This window comes from Hemitrygon akajei, chromosome 16 (assembly GCF_048418815.1).
Source record: "Hemitrygon akajei chromosome 16, sHemAka1.3, whole genome shotgun sequence".
NCBI lineage: Eukaryota > Metazoa > Chordata > Chondrichthyes > Myliobatiformes > Dasyatidae > Hemitrygon > Hemitrygon akajei.
Window position 1 is genome coordinate 33,552,581 of NC_133139.1, and position 16,005 is coordinate 33,568,585.

Genomic DNA, 16,005 nt, shown 5'->3' on the forward strand with positions numbered 1-16,005 from the left:
GACTAGGGAGCTGGTGGTGGACCTTAGGAGGGCTAAGGCACCGGTGACCCCTGTTTCAATCCAAGGGGTCAGTGTGGACATGGTAGAGGATTACAAATACCTGGGGATACGAATTGACAATAAACTGGACTGGTCAAAGAACACTGAGGTTGTCTACAAGAAGGGGCAGAGCCGCCTCTATTTCCTGAGGATACTGAGGTCCTTTAACATTTGCCAGATGATGCTGAGGATGTTCTACGAGGCTGTGGTGGCCAGTGCTATCATGTTTGCTGTCGTGTGCTGGAGCAGCAGGCTGAGGGTAACAGACACCAACAGAATCAACAAACTCATTCGTAAGGCCAGTGATGTTGTGGGGGTGGAACTGGACTCTTTGACGGTGGTGTCTGAAAAGAGGATGCTGTCCAAGTTGCATGCCATCTTGAACAATGACTCCCATCCACTCCATAATGTACTGGTTAGGCACAGGAGTACATTCAGCCAGAGACTCATTCCACCGAGATGTCATAGGAAGTCATTCCTGCCTGTGGCCATCAAACTTTACAACTCCTCCCTTGGAGTGTCAGACACCCTGAGCCAATAGGCTGGTTCTGGACTTATTTCCACTTGACATGGTTAACTTATTATTATTTAATTATTTATGGTTTTATATTGCTATATTTCTTCACTATTCTTGGTGCCGCTGTAATGAAACCCAATTTCCCTCGGGATCAATAAAGTGTGTCTGTCTGTCTGACTCCTCAACTCTGAGGTGTAACTTCCCAGGTAACACTGATGAGAATCCTCACTGCTGACTTGGGCAGCGGAAAACTGGAGTGAGTTTACGTCTCTCTCGACTTGGGCAGTGGGAGACTGGAGTGCGCTTGGGACAAACATTACTATCACTTCTCAAGGCACACTGGCAGCTGACTGAGTGATGACTCATGACTCTTCACTTAAGGACACAAGACACTCTTCGTTGCACCCCCTGAAATTCCATCTCACACCCCCTGGGGGTTGCGGGCACCCCAGGTTGGGAACCCCTGTATTAGCAGTTAACTACAGAACCATGACTTTATCAGAGTTTAAAGACAATTACTTTTTTTATCTAACCACCAAACATATATCATTGATATTTCATAACCTTATCATATGATCTTTTTTTATCCAAGTATCTTTCTTGGGGGAGTTCATGATGTCATGGCTAACTGCTAATAGAGTATCACCATATCATATTTGGATCTTATTAGTACAGATGTTATAAAATCTTTAATTAATCTTGATGTTGTGCATCATTCATTCATATTTTCCCCTCACAAAATATAATTAACTTCACCTTTATGACAATGACTAATTACGTAACAGGGTTGTCACATAAGAGATTAATTACACTGGGCCTCCTTTCACAAATTTAGAAGAATGAGAGATGATCTTATCAGAACATTAAAAAATATTAAATGATAGTTGCATGGGTGATGCTTGTCTTTGTTGGGGTGTCCACAACCTGGTGTTACAATCCTAAAGTAAGGCTTCGCCATTCAGATGAGAATTTTTTTTCCAACTAGAGCCAGTGAGTAGTAAATCTTTGGAATTAGCTATCCAAGTGTGTGGCGGAAGCAGGGAGTGCATTCAAGTCAGAAATCAATAGGTTTTTATACATTAAGGGATAAGGGGTTAGTACAGGAAATGGCAGAGGTAAGGATCAGCCATGATCTCATTGAACAGTAGAGCAGATTGGAGGAGGCGGATTAACAGACTCCTGCTTTTATTTTCTGATGAATTTAAAAAATGAATCCAAAGGCATTTGTATGAATCTGTTTTGTGTATCACATTTGGTGTCAAGTTTACCGCATTTCCAATGGTCATTCTTTAGCATGTTGTTTTATATTCCTCAAATATTTTGAATTTAACTGTCATCTTGAGATTTCTGTAATCAGGTTAAATTTTTTGGCATAATAGGTATATCAAATAATCCAATTTCCTTATCTTCAGTAATTAAATTTGATAAATTATATTTGCATGAAATTGCTCAGGAACTTGGAAATTTATTATTTATAGGGCATTTGTTAACTATCAACTCATAATTAACAACTTTAAACAGATAAAGGTGGTACTACATAAGAACTTAAAAATACAAAAATTCTGATACACCCAAACTCCACAGTAATTTAATTATTCTGTCCCTGATGTGTAATTCTTTAAATCCCTGCTAGACAATTGTGAGAAATTAGGGATACTGTACTTAATGTATCCTTGGAAATCATGCATGTGGCAATTGTGTCCAGTTGTAGCTCCTGACATAGTGCATCTGGAGCAGTGGCTGGACTCGTCGTGGAGCATTTGCGACACTGAGAATACAGCAAGCTGGTCACACCACAACCGCAGGTGGAAAGGTGATAGGTGACCACCAGGAGGTGCTATACCTGTTGGATCAGCCGAGTCCTTCAGAAGGTCGAGTGATACCTTCACTCAACTTCATCCCAAAACTGAACTGTTCCCACAACCCATGGACTCACTTTCAAGGACTCTTCATCTCATGTTCTCGATATTTATTACTTTTTTTCTCTTTTTGTATTTGCACGCATTGTGAATTCTGCATGTTGGTTGCTTGCCCATCTTGTTGTGTGTATTCTTTCATTGATCCTGTTGTGTTTTTTTGTATCTACAGTTGAATGCTCACAAGAAAATGAATCTCAGGGTTGTATATGGTGACATATATATGTGTACTTCAGTAATAATTTTATTTTGAACTTTTGAACCTTTAAGTTTGAGAAGTTGTAGAAATCTTGTGCAAAAGTCCTCTGTGGTCATCCCCCTCTTAAACATGTGTGTGTGTGTGTGTGTGTGTGTGTGTGTGTGTGTGTGTGTGTGTGTGTGTGTGTGTGTGTGTGTGTGTGTGTGTGTGTGTGTGTGTGTGTGTGTGTGTGTGTGTGTGTGTGTGTGTGTGTGTGTGGCCTTTCAAGGGTAAAGTTAGTGGCAGATGGGAACATAAGGTGCTTCAGTAGCTGCAAATTTGATTCCTGTTGGTATAGTGCCTCCCTGATGCTAGAGTTAGTGTTATGTTTTTAACTCCAAAAACAAATTGAAAGAAAAATTTCAATTTTTCTGGAGCTGAGAATAATGTATCTACTTCATTATTACTTTCGCAAAGTGCTCACACATGACATGGTAGCATAATGATATATACCATTCACTTAAATTTACATATAACGTAATGAATTATGTAAACAACAAAGAATGCTTAACCAAATAATATTTTCATTATTATTCAAATACTACTGAAATATCAAATAAACAACATTCCTCCCTGCATACCTATAAAATCCTACTCAAGATGAAATACATCTCAAGTCAAATATCTAACATACTGCTCTCTAGGCATTATATATATATATATTTATCGATGTGTCATCTCCAGATAACATCAGATGCAATCTCCCCTGTACAGGAGTGTGATCCAGTTCTACCCTTAACCTTTCCAATTACCAACTTTTGATCAGCTCTGTGGTCCCACGCCAGCTCTGCTTGTCCAGAGTGAAATATCAAACCTACTTATTTGAAGAGCTTTCAATTTGTCTCAGCTGTTTGTCCTGCAAACTCCTTCTGAGATTGGATTTGAGGAGATCCAAGCGTGAGCACAAGGGACAACCCAGGAATAGAATAGCTGTTGAATTGTTGGTTGTGTACTGTGCTGCACTGCGATATGCAAGAAGGAAAATGGCAAGCTTCTGATTCAGTGTCAGTGCAGTGTGTTCTGCTGACATCGCTCGCAGCGTGTTCTTTAGACTCTGGACAAACATTTCCACCAAGTCATTTGTAGTTGGGTAGTACGATGAAATATGCCTTATTCCATTCATTTCTAGGAATGACTGAAACTGTTCCACAGCAAGCTGTAGTCCATTGTCACTGACTAAATGTTGTGGAACACCAGTCCTTGAGAAGTGTCTTCTCAGCACATCCACCATATACAAAGCTGTAGTGGAAGTTATTTGAAATGCTTCTGGCCACTTTGTAGCTGCATCCACTACGACCAAGAAATTTGTGCCCATGAATGGTCCAGCAAAATCCAAATGAATCCTCTGCCAGGACAATGCAGGCCATTCCCATGGATGGAAAAATGCTGATCTTGGTATCTTCTGGACATGTCGGCATCCTGAACAGTGCATGGCACACTGCTTAATATGCCAATCTATTCCAGGCTACCAGGCAAAGCTTTGAGCTAATACTTTCAATTTGACCATGCCTGGATGACTGGTATGTAACTTCTCCAATACTTTAGCTCTCATCTTAGACGGTACAACAACTCTCAAACACCACATAAGGAATCCCTGTCAAGGGTAATTTCATCTTGGTGCTAGTAAAAATGGGGGAACTGAGATTTCTGTTGCACATTCCAGCCATTTTGGGTTGCCATTTAGACCTGAGACAGTGTGGGGCCTTTTCTGATTTCCCTTTAAATCATCTTTGCTGTAATAGGGAGACTTTTGATTTGCATTTGGGGGAATACATCAAGAGGAGTGTCTTGTAAATTTTTCAGTTATTTCATTTTCCAAGGGTAAATGGGACAATCCATCAGCATTTCCATAATTAGTTGTCCACTTGAATTTGATCTTGTACTTGTGTCCTCCAAGAAACAGAGCCCATCTCTGCTTTCATACTGCTGATGTTAGTGGAACACCCTTCTGCAGATTGAAAATGGACACTAGTGGCTGATGATCAGTAATGAGGGTAAATTCTCTCTCATGCAAATACTGGTTGAAATATTTTACACCCCAGACCAGACTCAAGGCCTCTCTGTTAATCTGCATAAATTTTCTCTGCAGTACTAAGGAAATGTGATGCAAAGGCTTCAGGACATTTACTTCCATCACTCATAACATGTAACACGACTGCATTATACCATAAGGTGAGGCGTCACAGGCTAGCTTCACTGGATGATGTGGATTATAATGTGTGAGTACAGTGTCTACCATCACCATTTCTTTTGGCTTTTGGAAAGCCACCTCATACTGCTTTGTCCATTGTCATTTCTTCCCGATCTGCAGAAATAAATTCAAGAGATAAAGCATAGTAGTCAGTTTTGGCAGGAACCTTTTACAGTAATTGATACCTAAAAGGAACCACAAATGTGACACATCCTCTGGCCTTGGTGCATCCACCACTGCTTGAATTTTCTCAGCACACTTGTATAATCCTTGTGGGTTGATGGTGTGACCACAGTACACAATGCTTGTTTTAAAGAATTCACATTTTCTCTGAGCCCATAAACTTCTAATCTTTTTAACTCTGTCTTGAGATTTTGGAGATCTTCCTTGTCATCCTAACTGGTAACAATGATGTCATTCAGGTAACACTGAGTGCCAGGGTCTTGTAGCACTTGGTCTTTATCTTTCTACCAGAATGCAGGTTCAGATGCTACTTTAAAAATAAGCCTGTTGTGGCAATAAAGCCCTTTATGAGTCTTCATAAGAACATTTCAGACTCTTCTATCTCCATCTGTAGATAGGCCTCAGCTAAGACTACTTTGCTGAAGTGTTTCCTCCAAAAAGGTTTGCAAGATATCCTCTATTCTGAGCAGAGGGTACTGTGTTGATGGTGACCTTAAAATCACCTCAGATCCTGACAGACCCTTTCTTCTTGGGTACTGGGACCACTGGTATTGCCCATGGGTTCCAATCAATCTTGGACAGAATTCCTTCAGCTTTCATGCAGTCCAGCTCACTGGTTACTTTATTCAGGTGGTATAAGGAACTGGATGGGCTTTGTAAAACTTGGGTGTGATATTTTCATTTAATATTATTTTACCCTTGATATGTTTGCATTTTCCAAAGCCATCTTTGAAGACTGTTGTGGCATCATCCAGTACCTTTCTTAATTCACTTTCAATGGATTCTATTGCAGGGGATATGCCATGTGAGTGGTGGATGGATCTTCAATCAAAATTCTAAGTTCATAGTACATTTATTATTGAAGTATGTATACAATAACAACCTTGAAATTTGTCTCCTCACAGGCAGCCATATAACAAAGCAATCCAATAGAACCCTTAAAACCCCAACGTGAAGAAAGAAAATTAATCATGCAAACAATAAAAGTAAGCAAATAACATTCGGAACTGAAGTTCACAAAAGTGAGTACCCAGCCTCGAAGTCAGTCACAGCCAATCCAGAAGCCTGTTAGTTGCAGGCAACAGCCTTAGTTCAGTGCAGAGACCAGTAAACCTCAACCCTTCAGTCTGGTTTGGTGCTTAAATTGGCCAAATCTCAGGTTGTTTCTCACTCTTGGACCTGGGCCCTGCCACTTTGATTCATTATACAACCATGCATACCATTCTACAACCATCCCGCACCCTTGAGACTTCAGTTCACACCGCAAAAATGCCAAGCTGTACAAGTGGTTCGAAAGCACAACTCCAAAAGGGAAATTACAGGCTATTAATTGCAGTGATTTTTTAAAAGAAAAATTGTGAGTAATAAAGTAGTTAATAGTTGTGTTTGCTACTAGCAAATCGTCGCTATGAGTCAACAGTGTCATCTTAAACTGTTGTAATTGTCTCAGCCAATCACGCTCACACAATGCTGGTCCTTCTGTTTTTAACACATACAAGCCCAAATGTGGCTAGTTTGATGTTGCATTTCATTGTTACAAATGTCATTCCCACAGGAACTATTTTTTCTCCAGTACAAGTTATTAGTTGGATATCTGCAACTTCAGTTCAGAATCTTTGAAATGTCATTCACTCATTTTGTGGAATGAATGAAAAAGCCAAGCCAGTGCCCAATTCCATTATAATTAATTTGTTGTTTACTTCTGGTATAAGCCATATTACTTGTCTCTTGTCAGTTTTCACATTTTAAATCTCAAGGCTATCCATTCCTATGTCATTCACATCATCATCATTTTTATCATCAAGATCATGCAGATTAGTGATCTTTTTGAAACAGCAAAATGACTTTTTATCTTTTTCTCTTCCCTGGACAGTCCATTTATTTTTGTCTGCCCAACATGCTCTTTGTACATGTCCTACTTGGTTGCATTTTTTGCAAGTTCTCATCTGGTGTATGAGCCCTTGCCACAATGGTAACACAATGTGTTTGGCTAGGCAGCTTTCTCTTTAGAAGTTGCAATTTTGTTCATGCTTACCTTAATTTCTGACTGCACCTTACTGCATCTCCGGCTGTTGTTTCCAGATACAGCTATTTCAACTGCTCTTTGAAATGTGAATTGTGCTTCAGTTATAAGCCATTTTTGGATGTTTTCTTGTAAGATTCCACAAACTAAACAATCCCTCAGTGCATTATTAAGCCCATCACCGAAAATGGCAGTACTCAGACAATTTCTTCAATTCACCCATGTAAACTGAAATGGACTTACCTTCCTGTTGATTCTACTAATGAAATTAGAGCATTCTGTAATCAAAAATGGTTTTTGCTCAAAATGGTCCTGCATTCCATTTGTGTTATCAGTAAAGCTCATTTTGGCTGGTTTAGTCAGAGCAGGCAAACTGTATGCTCTTCTACAAATTATACTCAGCAAAACTCACACTGATTTCTCATCAGCAATTCCAGTTGCTTTAAAATATTGCTCAATTTGTTCAGTAACCACAATCCAGTTATCTGTTGTGCAATCAAACTTATCAATATTTCTGATGCAGCCAGCCATTTCTGCTTTTTAAAAAATTTATTATTATTGCCCAGTACTCACTGTTTATGTAACCATGAATTTTGTCCATTTTCTGCCCTTTTTAAACTCAAACATCTCTCTCCCTGACAACAAAAAAAAAGTGCTACCTTTTTTATAAAAACTTGAACATCTTGCTGCACTTCAACAGGTAGGTAGTTGCCTCAGGTTCATTTTAAAACTGACTCGCCTCCACTGTTATGTTTTTTAACTCCAAAAACTATTCAAAAGAAAAACACATGAGCTGTGAATAACATGTCTACTTTGTTTTTACTTTAGTGAGGCATGCACATATGACGTGGTGGTGTAATGACATATGCCATGCACGTACTTTTACATATAACATGTAATGAATTATGTAAACAACAAAGAATGTTTAATCAAACAATATATTTAAAATATTATTCAAATATTACTGTAATATTAAATACACAACAGTTAGTGGTTTCTCAGAGCAGCTGTGGTGCATTCTGAGAAGAGAGGTTGATCACCTAGAGATTGTAATCCATATCAGTACACAGGTAAATAAGGGATGGGTTTCTGCAACATGAACTTGGGGAGTTAAAGTTCAAAGTAAATTTATTATCAAAGTACATACATATATGTCACCAGATATAACCCTGCAATTCATTCTCCTGTGGGAATACTCAATAAATCCATAATAGAATCAATGAAAGACTGCACCAACCTGGGCATTGAGCCAGTGTGCAAAAAGACAATAAACTATGCAAATACAAAAAGAAAGAAAGAAAGAAAGAATAATAGTAATAAAAAATTAATAGATAAGCAATAAATTTTGAGAACATGAGATGAAGGGTCCTTGAAAGTGAGTCCATAGGTTGTGGGAACATTTCAGTGATGGGCAAGTGAAGCTGAGTGAAGTTATCCCCTTTGGCTCAAGAGCCTGATGGTTGATGGGTAATAGCTGTCCCTGAACCTGGTGGTGCAAGTCCTGAGGCTCTTATACCTTCTTCCTGATGGCAGCAGCAAGAAGAGAGCATGTCCTGGGTGGTGGGGTCCCTGATGATGGATGCTGCTTTCCTGCAACAATCTTTCACTTAGATGTGCTAAATGGTGGGGAGAGCTTTACCTGTGATGGACTGAGCTGTACCCACTATTTTTTGTAGAATTTTCCATTCAAGGGCATTGTTGTTTCCATACCAGACTATAATGCAACCAGTCAATATACTCTTCACTACACATATTTAGAAGTTCATCAAAGTTTTCAATGTCATGCTGAATCTTCACAAACTCCTAACGAAGTAGAGGCACTATTGTGCTTTCTTTGTAATTGCATTTACATGCTGGGCCCAGGATATGTCCTCTGAAATAATTACACAGAGGAACATTAAGTTGCTGATGCTCTCCACCTTTGACCCCCTGATGAGGACTGGCTCATGGACCTTTGCTGTTTTTCCTGAATAAAGGAATCACATTTGCTATCCTGCAGTTATCATTTGCCTTTCCTATGGCTAGCAAGATACAAAAATCGCTGTGAGACCCAGGGTAATCTCCTCCCTTGCCTCCTTTTTTTGGTTATATCTCATCAGATCCTAGAGATTTATCCATCTTTTAACATATAACACCATGCTCTAGCATACAGTACCCTTCTATCTGAACTCTTCACCTACCATGTCTTTCTCCTTAATCAAAACAGATTAGGTCCTGCAGGCATATGTACATAGTGGTTCTAAAACATTCCTAGAAGAACTTTCCGAATTTCACCTCATCTAAGCCGTTCACACTAAGGCAATTTTGTTCAATACTGGGGTTAGAAACATAGAAAACCTACAGCACAATACAGGCCCGTCAGCCCACAATGCTGTGCCAAACATGTACTTACTTTAGAAATGACCTTGGGTTACCCACAGCCTTCTATTTTTCTAAGCTCCATGTACCATTTTGTTAAAATCATTCTGCAATTATTGTTGCAATTACAACGAAGGCAGGACAGTGGCTATATTTTAGGAGTTTGAGGAGAATTGGTATGTCACCAAAGATGCTCACAGATTTCTACAGATGTACCACGGACAGCATTCTAACTGGTCCATCACAATCAGGTATGGAGGAGCCACTGCACAGGAATGGAGAAAGCTGCACAAAGTTGTAAACTCAGCCAGCTCCATCATGAGCGCTAGCCTTCCCCAGCATCCCAGCACCTTCAAAAGGCGAAGCCTCAAAAAGGCAGCATTCATCATTAAGGACCCCTATTACCCAGGGCATGTCCTCTTCTCATTGTTAGCATCGAGGAGGAGGTACACAAGCCTGAAGACACACACTCAATGTATCAGGAACAGCTTTTTCCTCACTGCCATCAGATATCACAGTGAACCATACAGTGACAAAGTTATGAACCATACAACTGCCATACAGTGACAAAGTTATGAACCATACAATTGCCATACAGTGACAAAGTTCTTGTTGAGGAGAAGTTCTGTCTCTGCACAGAGAATTTTCTCCATCATGTTTCATATATAGTATATTTCATGTATTTCCTCACACTACAAAAGGAAGCCAAGCAGCCTATTATACCTATGCTGGCTCTCAGAGCAATCTTGTACTTATTTTCTCATTTTCACTTAATTCAGCTGCAGACTCTCATGCCACTTATCTATACTAAAGAGTAACTTAACGCTAGCTAATTCACCAAACAACACATATTTGGGATGTGGGGGGAAATTAATGTATCTGGATGAAACACAGGAGAATGTCTAGATTCCAGACAGATAGCTCCTAAGGTCAGGATTGAATCTAAGTTCTTGGAGCTGTGAGGCTCTCTGATAATGTGGCAATACATGTTTTCTCAATGAGGAAGACTCAGAACAGATCTGGCAGCTTAAAACTGAGCAAGGTGTTGCAGCAATAGAAATGCACACCATCATAATTTGTAACCTCAAGGTCGAGCACATACTGAAACAATCAAGATGAAAGCAGTACAAGGTGTACCTAAAAATATATGTCATGTTGCTGGAAATGCAACACAAGATTAGAGGCTAAACAGTAAAACACTTATGCAACAGATAGCCAAGCAATCCCACAGCCAGCAGATCAGAACCAAACCATTGCAGTCCTGCCACATCTAGCCCTGAATGGCAATGAACACTTTAACACCAATGAGATATGGTAACTTCAAAAATACTTCAACCTTGATAATGGAGAGGCCTGGCATGAGAATGCTGATACCAAAGCTAACAATCCACCTGGGTTTCCTTGCAGAAGCTAGTCTTCAGTTCAATGCAATTCTTCCCGTCTTATGTCAAGAAATTAAGCATGGGCTCCTATCTGATAACCTGATAACCAGATAACTTCTGTTCACAAAAACCTGAACAAATTCAATATGGCCTAATCAATCTACTCTCAACCTTCAACAAAGTGATGAAAGTTCTCATGAACAGTGCAACAGTGCTCCCTCTCCCCCCAACTCAGTTTAAACCTCATCATGGCTTTAGCCAAACATGGAAAAGAGAGCAGAATTCTTGAGATGAGATAACAGCAATTACTTTGGACATTCAGGCAGGTTTTGGTTGAGCTTGGCATCAAGAACCCTTGTTAAAACTGTCATTAACAGTTAATCAGAAATATAATTAGAAATCTGATGGTGGTGGGGAAAAAGCTGTTCCTGATACATTGAGTGCGTGTCTTCAGGCTCGTGTACCTCCTCCTTGATGCTAACAATGAGAAAAGTACAATCCCTGGGTAATAGGGGTCCATAAAGATGAATGCTGTCTTTTTGAGGCTTCACTTTTTGAAGGTGCTGGGATGCTGGGGAAGGCTAGCGCTCATGATGGAGCTGGCTGAGTTTACAACTTTGTGCAGCTTTCTCCATTCCTGTGCAGTTGCTCCTCCATACCTGATTGTGATGGACCAGTTAGAATGCTGTCCGTGGTATATCTGTAGAAAGATTACCGAATAAAGAAGGCAAGGGTGGGGGGGGGGGGGGTTTGGAAGGGAAGGAGTACAAGCTGAAACGTAATAGGTTAAGTCAGGTGGGTGAGTACTTGAAGTAAGAAGCTGAGAGGTGATAAATGGAAAAGGTAAAGGGTTGGAGAAGAAGGAATCTGATAGGAGAGGAGAGTGGACCATGTGAGAAGGGGAAGGAGGAGGGGCACCACGGGGAGGTGATAGGCAGGTGAGGAGAAGAGGTAAGAAAATTACTGGAAGTCGGAGAAATCAATGTTCATGCCATTAGGTTGGAGGTTACCTAGATTGAATATGAGGTGTTCCTCCTCCAACCTAAGAGTGGTCTCATTGTGGCAGAAGAGAAGGTCATGGACTGACATGACTTAATGGGAATAGGGATCTTAATTCTACCTCTTGACTATACTTCTTCCCTTCCTGTAAATATGCCATTCCTTTTCTCTCAGTTCCTTCATCTCCACCACATTTGTTCCCAGATGAGGACTTCTTCAAAGAAAGGGGCTTCCCTTTCTCCACCACTGATGCCACCCTCTCCCACATCTCCATGGCCTCCTCTTCTGCCATGATGAGGCTACTCTCAGGTCCAAGGAGCAACATCTCATATTCTGTCTAGGTAGCCCCCAACCTAATGGCATCAATTTTCCCAACTTCCAGTATTTTTTTTCCTCCTGCACCTTCCCTTTTCAATTCTCCACTCTAGCCTCTTATGTCTTCTGGATATCACCTCCCCCTGGTGCAACCCCCTCCTTTCCTCTCCTATTAGGTTCCTTCTTCTCCAAACCTTAACCTTTTCCACATCACCTCCCAGCTTCTTACTTCATCCCCCCCCCCACACCTGACTTAACCCATCACCTTCCAGCATGTACTCCTTCCCCTCCTCCATCTTCTGATTCTAGCATCTTCCCCCTTCCTTCCCAATCCCGATGAAGGGTCTTAGCTCAAAACACAGACAGTTTGCTTCCATAGGTGCTGCCTGACCTGCTGTGTTCTTTCAGCATTTTGTGTGTGTTGTTCTGGATTTCCAGAATCTGCAGAATTTCTTGTATTAACAAATTAGGAGTTTTTTTGTACAATGAAAAGCGATATAATTAAGGAAGGAGTATGAACTGTCGATCCTTTACAATCTACTTCAACTGCTTAAGACCTCCAATTTTACTTCAGTGGTGTACTCCCCCTAGTAAGAACAAACATGGGCAAAGTACAACTCTGTCTTAACAGTTCCATCCAGAATTAGCCCTTTTAATAGAAATACATTGACAAAAAGTTGTAAGATTAAAATGAGACAGTTATTTTCTAAAGAAAAACTGAAGTCGTTGGAAAATTGTAATCCTTGGCACCCAAAAATACCAGCTAAGAGTGTTTTTTCTTCCTTCCATATTCTGATGAAGGGTATGTCTGTGTTAGTAACAACATTTTTTACCTGTTTTGATTTTATTTATATTTTTTCAGTTGTAGTTATTTTCTTATTGTCATTTCCATTGTGCTTAATTTGTGCCGATTTTAATACATTCTGTTATAAACATTTAAAGAACCATAATATAATTAACTTTAATCGAGTTTACGAATTCCTTGCCGCCCAACCCTTTAAAAGTGTTTTTTCATTATGAAAGACGTTGCCTCACAACAGAATTCTTAATAGAATTTTTTTTCTGCCTCAGGGATACCACAACACCTGAAAAGCAATCTATATGAAAAGTTGTGGAATCTCTCTGCACCCTCCCCCTTTACTCGTTGAGACTCTTGGTTACCGGGTCTTTGTATTAGTCAGTCACCCCCCACCCGTTTAGTTTTTTTTTAAACCATTATCGTCTCCTCGCAAAGTCCGCCGTCTGACAGTGAGTGCAGGGACAGAGAAAGCGCGGGGCACCCTCGTAAGCCATGAAGTTGCAGGCGGTGATGGAAAACCTGCAGAGGCAGCAGCGTGCGCGGCTCGAGCTCGAGGCCCGGCAGCATCACCAAGAGCAGCCGCCGCCGCCGCCGCGCGCACGGGTTCAGCTCCAGGCCGGGCAGCAGCAGCAGCGGGTTCCGATGGAGCAGCACGAGCCCCGAGGATCAACGGCCGAGGGTTCCGGCGACAAGCACCCGGCAAGCGCGCAGCAGATCGCCACTCAGCAAGCCGCCGCTTTGGCCGCCATGAGAGCAGCGGCGGCAGCTGCGGGGGCTGGCGACTCGGCCCAGCGCGGCGCTCAGGGGGAACTGGATATGGAACGAGGCGACAGTCCGAGGCTTTCTGAGAGCAGCGAGGCCTTATCTGGCGGAGAAGAGATGGAAGGGGGAGAGGAAGAGACAACAGAGCAGCGTTATACCGATCCTGAGGAAGAAATGGCTGCCGAGGAGGACGACGAGGGAGAAGAGGAGGAATTCGAGGACGATATGGAAGGGAGCAGCGGAGTAAAGGAAGAGCCGGGAATGCACCACTGTAGTGAGGAACATCGTCAGCCGGGGCAGCGGCGCCCACTAACCGGGCTACCTTACCACTCACACCCGCCGATGCAGCAAGTCCAGGATCAGGCCGACTGGACGTACGAGGAGCAATTTAAACAGGTAGGTAAAATATTAAAATCTTACTTTAAATTGTGTTATGACAATTGTAGTATTAATTGAGCTTATGTATTTACAAAACGGGCACAATGAATGTCATCACTTTATTAAAACAGTATTGCATTGATAAAGTTATATAAGGACTGTTGTTATTTCCAGTTCATTTATATAAACATATTGCATATTCTTTAAACGATCAATGTGAGAGCGAGGGAAGGGAGAATATAATTGACCCATGTGTCCAAATCCAGTGTATATTAAGCATGTGCAATAAATTATACATGTCTGCAACCAATATGCAGTTACTGGATTACATTGTTAATATGCTAGATGACAATAATTTTCTTTGGCATTTTGTGTGAAACATTATTTTGAATGGATTGTCATCGAAAGAGTTTGAGTTACAGAAAACTGATCATATTTGTATTGAGATTAAAGTTAATATCTTTGCATTTAATTGTTTTAATGGTTGTCATACAAGTGCTTAATGGAGTTAAATCTTTAGTGAAAAGTAATTAGCAGATTTGCACGGATAGTTTTAACATCTTTGCTGTTGTAAATACTTAGGATTTATTTCCTCCCTTCTATCCTAGGTTATAGTATTAATTTAATATCCTCAAATCTTGATTTATCAAACCTCTAAAGTTATTATTTGAGCTGAAACAAATATTATTGAGGTATATACTGCACGTTTGTCAATTTTATATAGCCATTTAAAAAAATCTCTTTTGCAACTGTATTTTAAGGGTTATTCTCAATACTAATGATATTAAAATGTTTTAGAAAAAATGTACAAACGTTTGTAAATTTAGCCTTTGTAAGCCAAGGGAGATTTCAAAAGCAGTGGATGTTTTGCTAAAGATCAAAAGTTTAGTTTGGCAAATTTTAGTGGAAATTATCCAAGCAATATAGAGGTTTGGGTCTAGCAGAATTTAAGCTAATGTTATGTGAGTACTTTTTTAAGGTTCAGCTGAATGTTAATTGTTTTAGCCAGCATGTAAATATTTTGCAGCTAAAGTTGTTCATCCACTACAGTTGCCTATTTTAAGTCAAAAGTTTTTCCAGTATGTTTTTAACAAAATATCTACAGGAAGTTCTTAAGAGATAATATTTTGTATTTCTGAGTAAATAATGTTATTCTAGACAGTGTTGTGTTGTTTAGCATGCCGTAAGTTCTTCTGGAATAATTGATAATTAGGAGTGAAGATTGGAATGTTGATTGAACATTGTTGTTCAGCTCTTTGATAGGTTAAGTTTTTAACAATTGTACATTGTTTGGCAGAATAAGTTTTATATTTTGAATATTGAGCTTCAAACTTGAATTACAAACAAGAGAAAATCTGCAGATGCTGGAAATCCAAGCAACACACACACAGTGTCTTGGCCCAAAACGTCAACTGTACTGTTTTCCATAGATGCTACCTGGCCTGCTGAGTTCCTCCAGCATTTATGTGTGTTTTTTCAAACTTGAATTATCTGCTTTAACATGAAGTTTGGCATTTTGATTTAAACTTTTAAAATTTATTTCAGTCTACTGTTACAACAGTATAAATGAAAATCAATATAAATAATTGGGTTAAATTTATAACACTGCAGTATTGTCTAATTTGAATGTATTTGTGTGTTTTGTTTTCTTTCCAAACACATCTTCAGATATGCTTGAAAATTGGTTAATTTTCAAGCATATCTTAAATAATTGATAAAACAATTGATCAATTATTTAAGATAAAAGGGAAGAAAAATTCTACAGATTGTCACTTAAGGATATGAGGTGGCATACCTTCTTGCCAAAGAATCACTTAAAATTAAGGATATAAATATAGTACCTTTGCATAAGGGGGAGACGAAGGCCATAATTAAGTTTATATTCAATTACTGAGGAATCAAAGT

General features: G+C 39.9%; 1 protein-coding gene across 2 annotated transcripts in view; it reads left to right on the top strand.

Annotated features, from left to right (window-relative positions):
• Nucleotides 1–13,343: 13,343 nt before the first annotated feature.
• The window catches only part of arid3a (AT-rich interactive domain 3A), an 87,114-nt gene continuing 84,452 nt past the window's right edge, over nt 13,344–16,005 (top strand). For both annotated transcript variants that reach the window (XM_073068665.1, XM_073068666.1), the window contains exon 1: nt 13,344–14,118. In XM_073068665.1, coding sequence (XP_072924766.1) covers nt 13,453–14,118 — 666 coding nt within the window. In that variant the 5' untranslated portion in view covers nt 13,344–13,452. The remainder of the gene's footprint in view (nt 14,119–16,005) is intronic.